This window comes from Austrofundulus limnaeus, unplaced genomic scaffold (assembly GCF_001266775.1).
Source record: "Austrofundulus limnaeus strain Quisiro unplaced genomic scaffold, Austrofundulus_limnaeus-1.0 Scaffold1585, whole genome shotgun sequence".
Lineage (NCBI taxonomy): Eukaryota > Metazoa > Chordata > Actinopteri > Cyprinodontiformes > Rivulidae > Austrofundulus > Austrofundulus limnaeus.
This window is the reverse complement of record NW_013953987.1, coordinates 10,844-15,791: the sequence shown is the minus strand read 5'-3', so window position 1 is coordinate 15,791 and position 4,948 is coordinate 10,844. Positions and strand designations below refer to the sequence as shown.

The window sequence follows — 4,948 nt, the reverse complement described above, 5'->3', positions numbered from 1 at the left end:
GGTCTTCCCGGTCTACCAAGGACCCGGCCCTCCGAGACCGGGGAGTCTGGGTCCTCCGGAGGACCCGGCCTGTCGTTTTGGACACAGCCGCAGACTCAGTGTGTGGGCGGAGTTAGTCCTAATCATGATTGGCAGGCCTCAGTGTGTGGGCAGAGTTTGTCCTAACCATGATTGGCAGGCTTCAGTGTGTGGGCGGAGTTTGTCCTGATCATGACTGGCAGAGTACTTCATGTGGGCAGAGWTTGTCCTAACCATGACTGGCAGAGTTCTGTGTGTGGGCGGAGTTTGTCCTAACCATGATTGAGAGAGTTCTTCATGTGGGCGGAGTTTGTCTTAACTGTGATTGGCAGACTTCTTCATATGGGCGGACTTTGTCCTGACCATGATTGGCAGAGTTCTTCATGTGGGCGGAGTTAGTCCTAATTGTMATCGGTGGAGTTCTTTGTGTGGGAGGAGTTTGTCCTAACTGTGATTGGTTGGATTAACCTAGAGAAATTAAAAAGAGGGACAGTAATAGTTAAATTTTTGTGAACATGTAAATAGGATTTATTAACGGTTTATGTACAATTTAAAACAGAACAATGARCTAAAAATGTGCTTCCTGGCCTTTTCAACCAAGCTACTCCCAGCTGCCCCCCACCCCCAGCTTCTTCAAATCCTACCTGACCAATCACYTCTTGAACAGGCTCCTCCCACAAAACAAGAAACTGTTACTTAGTGATTTCAGAGACCCCCTTCTGTACATCTGTGTGCAAAAGTTTTGAACATTTTTTCAAATGCAATAAAATGCACAATGTCCTGGTTGCCATGTTAWAAATGTTGGCTGTCCAAAACAATGCAAAATATTTTAAAGATATTTAGATACAACAACTTGGCAGACTTTATCTTGACAAATCACATTTTTATCAGCAATATTTGCTGCAATAAGCAAACATTTTCTGTTCTATGAAAATATAATATTTGACAGCTGAATCAGTAATTAACAAACTCAAACAACAAAAATGTTTATCTTCATTTTATGTTAAGTTTTTAGCACCTTCACACTCTCTCCTTTCAGTTCACTGGTGTTTCTGTTCAGCAGTCATGGTGGAAGAGGCTGGGGACATCCTGGACAAGTCACAATGTGACGGTTATAATATTAATATTGATAAACAACAATAAATAAGTACAATTTTAAATAAAGCTACACTCCACTGCAACTCATTTTACAGTTAATTTGTCGGATTTACTTATTTTGGATCTGAACCAGATAWCCACAATTTCCGGGGACAGTCCCTGTTCTGGACGACCTGTCCTTGGTTAAGCTGTCCCCAGAAATGGCCCCGATAGGAAAACTGAACAAGACAAGAACTGAATAAACTGAGACTGCTGGTGAAATGTGCATTTCTACTGTTGGATGAGCTCCAAATAAAGAGTTTTATTTATTTATTTATTTATTTACTTTTTGTTATAATAATATTGGACTAGGGTTACCCGTTTCTCATCTAAAAATAAAAACTCACTAAATCAGTATACAATCATGTTTCCCCAGTTTTAGTACTCTAATACTATTATGATATTTGTTTTATTACGCTTKAGAAATGCTAACAGCATTCCTGCTTTTGCACTTTTTTGTTTAAATGAAAAGAAATGTGTAAAAATAAACTGTACCTGTCTCTTCATTTTATCTCAATAACATTTTATTTTTTATTTTTAATCTCCGAGCTAGTAAATCTGGTCAGCTTGTTCTGTTGTGGGCTGGTTGGACCATCTATCTGCAGTAGCAGGACAGCTGTAGCACTAGTTTCAGTATTGATGCTAGATGACAATATAATTTTAGCAAAATAATTTAAAGAGAAAATGACTGCAGTGTAAATGTTTAAAGTATTAGTGCTTTTTTTTTAAAACTGTGATTTGTGGTGTTCAGCTTTGTTCTCGTTCTTTATTAACAAACAGCTAGTCTGAGTCCAGAGCAGGTTGCTGCCTGTCTTAAAACATCTCTAGTCTTCAAATCATAGAAATTCATACAAGCATTTTACATCACATCTTTAGACTTCCATTAATTTCACATTCACAATTATGTGGCAGAACTATTATCCTGTTGTGAGTGTCCCCAGGCTGTGCTGAAGGTTTTACTGCTATCTGCAGCTATTTGCAGCCAAACATAACCACAGAATTCAGTGTAAATAAACACACAAATCAAAACTGACTACAGTTTAGAATTTCATGAAAGAAATTGCACAACTAAAAGCTGGAGCTGTTTTAAGATGCCAGTTATCGATGTTAACGGTATATGTATGTATGTATGTATGTATATATGTATGTATCGGTGCTTGTTTGCAGCTTTATTTCTCCAAACTTCACTTAAGCCTTGTCCATTCAGTTTTTACAAAAACATTTTTCARGTGTGTTATGTATTTAGTAAAACCAATACTTTATTCATTGGCACTATTTTGCATTCTACGTGGAAGAACACCCAGTGTGATATGAGCACATTGATCTCATGTTTGAGTGTTAAAGAAGCAGAAAAGAAAAAAACGTCAAAAAAGTAGGTCACATTCAACTGAAGGTTCCGTTGAGTCTGTATAATTAAGTTACAAGAATAACATGACAATGAGTTATTTTGAAAACTTTTATCATCACATCTTCAACCTCACAGAAAGACCCATAAAGCTGTGGAAGCCATGCTAGGCCAAACCAAAAAACTGGAAACAAGGCATGGAGCATGAGCATAAAATGCTTACATGCCAGGTTCAAACTGTCAACACGAGAAAAAGAGGACGTCCTCATGTTAGAGGTTAGATCAGACGTGAGGCTATGACATRAATGTTTTCAAAAAGTTAAATTTGGGCCATCTAAAACACGTAGGTGGCAATTCACAAACAACTTTCCCTCTGGAAGCAGTTTTAAGAAAATACTGTTTGCAGAAAATGTTGTGTGTGTACACCAGGCTAAAATGATAAGGAAAAAACATTTACAAAGCACACTTCTGATTCCCCTAAAAGAACTAGCTATCTATTCATAACCTTTTCACAGAACTCCATTTCAAAATGTCTAAGATATTTTGAAAAGCAACTTGGACATGTTTTCAAAAGAACATGACAGAACTTAAAGCAAAAGCAATAACCCTCTGTGGTTAGTGAAGAGTTTCAGTGAAATGAGAAACGAATGGGTTGTGGTGAATTTGAAAAAGTGACACTTCTAGCAAAATAAAACACTGATTAGGTTAAAAATAAACTGTAAAATGTCACTGGGATGGGTTTAGAGGCAGCCGCATAATGACCTGTTACATAACAGAGACGTGTTAATAATCCTACAGGCCTTATCCTGTGAATTTACATATTCATCTTACCCTAAAGACATCAATGACAGCATGCAAGAAGACATGAGACACAAAACAAACAAAAAAGGAGGAAAAAATTAAAGTGAGATTAACAAAAAGAAAATATTCAAACCATTTTGGTCATTAGTGTTTTTAATGGAAGAAATGAAAAGAGACAGAAACGGACATGGAGGCACAAAGGTCAGGTRGGGTTTATTGTTTTACTTTGATGGTGCAGTTGATGTAAGGGTCTCCAGATGGTTTCAGGCCAATGATCTGTGGGAAGGACAGAAACAGGATAGGTGACAAATAAATCAAATCCTGTTTTCTTTTATTTGAGATGTGGAGACACTGTCCCATTTTGACCTGGGAAGTGAGGCTTACCCTGTTCATTTTCAGCAGAATGCAGGGTTTCCCTTCATGGTATCCAAAGTTGGTGTCAGAGAGGCCGGAGCAGCGACTCAGGGATGATCTCTTGAAACGACAAACCTTCTTTGTCATTTCCTCATCATCGTCCTGCAAGTAGTGACTTCCAGGAACGCAGTTTTCATTCTTCTCCTGGTGTATGTCATCATAAGCTAACGGGGAGATGGCGTGGACAGAGATAGAAGGAAAAGGGTAAAATCACCTGCTGCCAACAAAGAACAATATTGATTTTCTCTGTTTCTTTATGTGTYTAATCATCTGTCTGTAAGCAAAAATCTCAAAGACCATTGGACAGACTTTAATGAAACTCTCAGAAAGTGAACTGCAACTAAACAACTTTTGGAGTCAACCTGATTCAAGATGGCTGCCACAGTCAACTGATCTTAAAAACATAAAAGTGTCTAAAACTATGTCAGTTAATAATCAGCTAAAATCTGGTGTGTAGTTGACACTAACCCACAACTCATATTATGAGTGCAGGGGAAGAGCCAGAGGGCTGGACAGGGAGGCAAATGCCACCCCTGGCACCTGATTGGTCACCCCAGGTGCCACCCCTAAATGATCYACAAGTGAGGGTGGGGGTCACGTTTGGCGATAAAACATGATCAGTTAGAGCTAAAACAAAGTAAATATACTGTATGTTATGTAGCTGGATTATCAGAGAACCTATCATTGTGTGAAGAAAAAAAAATCACTTTTGTAAACCACTGAATAAATTTTAAAGCAATAATTCCACCACAACAAATTTCAGCTCATGTGTAAAAAAATCAAGGAATTGTAACCATTTAAATTTAGTTTTGGTGGACATCTTGGATTCTTTTATTTGGTTTTAGAGCCCATTAGTCATCACTCTCAGCTGCCACCACACTAAATTTTAGCTTAATATCTCTAAAAACCTAAAATTGAGATTTCAAAATGACACAGCATTGTTCTTGGCTAAAACCTTACCAAATTTCAGCTCAGTAGTTCTAAAATATGGCTGAGGCTATTTGAAATTAGCTTTGGTGACCATTTTGGATTTGCATTCAGGTTTTGTTAATATACTTGGCTGCTACTATATAAATTTCCAGGAGTGTATTTAATAGCCGAATTAAAGTCCTTCATAAAATTAGCATTAGCGGTTAGCATTGGAACTAACAATCATTCTTGGTTACAATACCCCTTGCAAAAAGGTCTGTTAGGGGTCTGTTAGGTCCGTTAGGGCTGCAGCTGCCCCGCTGT

The 4,948-nt window shown here is 37.9% G+C and overlaps 1 protein-coding gene across 1 annotated transcript in view; it reads right to left on the bottom strand.

The window, feature by feature from the left end:
- The window catches only part of LOC106535838 (sodium/potassium-transporting ATPase subunit beta-3), a 13,380-nt gene that overhangs the window by 2,557 nt on the left and 5,875 nt on the right, over window positions 1-4,948 (bottom strand). Inside the window, exons 4-5 of the mRNA XM_014032959.1 lie at window positions 3,686-3,879; window positions 3,527-3,577 (exon numbers count right to left, since the gene is read on the bottom strand). Of these exons, the coding sequence (XP_013888413.1) occupies window positions 3,527-3,577; window positions 3,686-3,879 (245 nt within the window). The remainder of the gene's footprint in view (window positions 1-3,526; window positions 3,578-3,685; window positions 3,880-4,948) is intronic.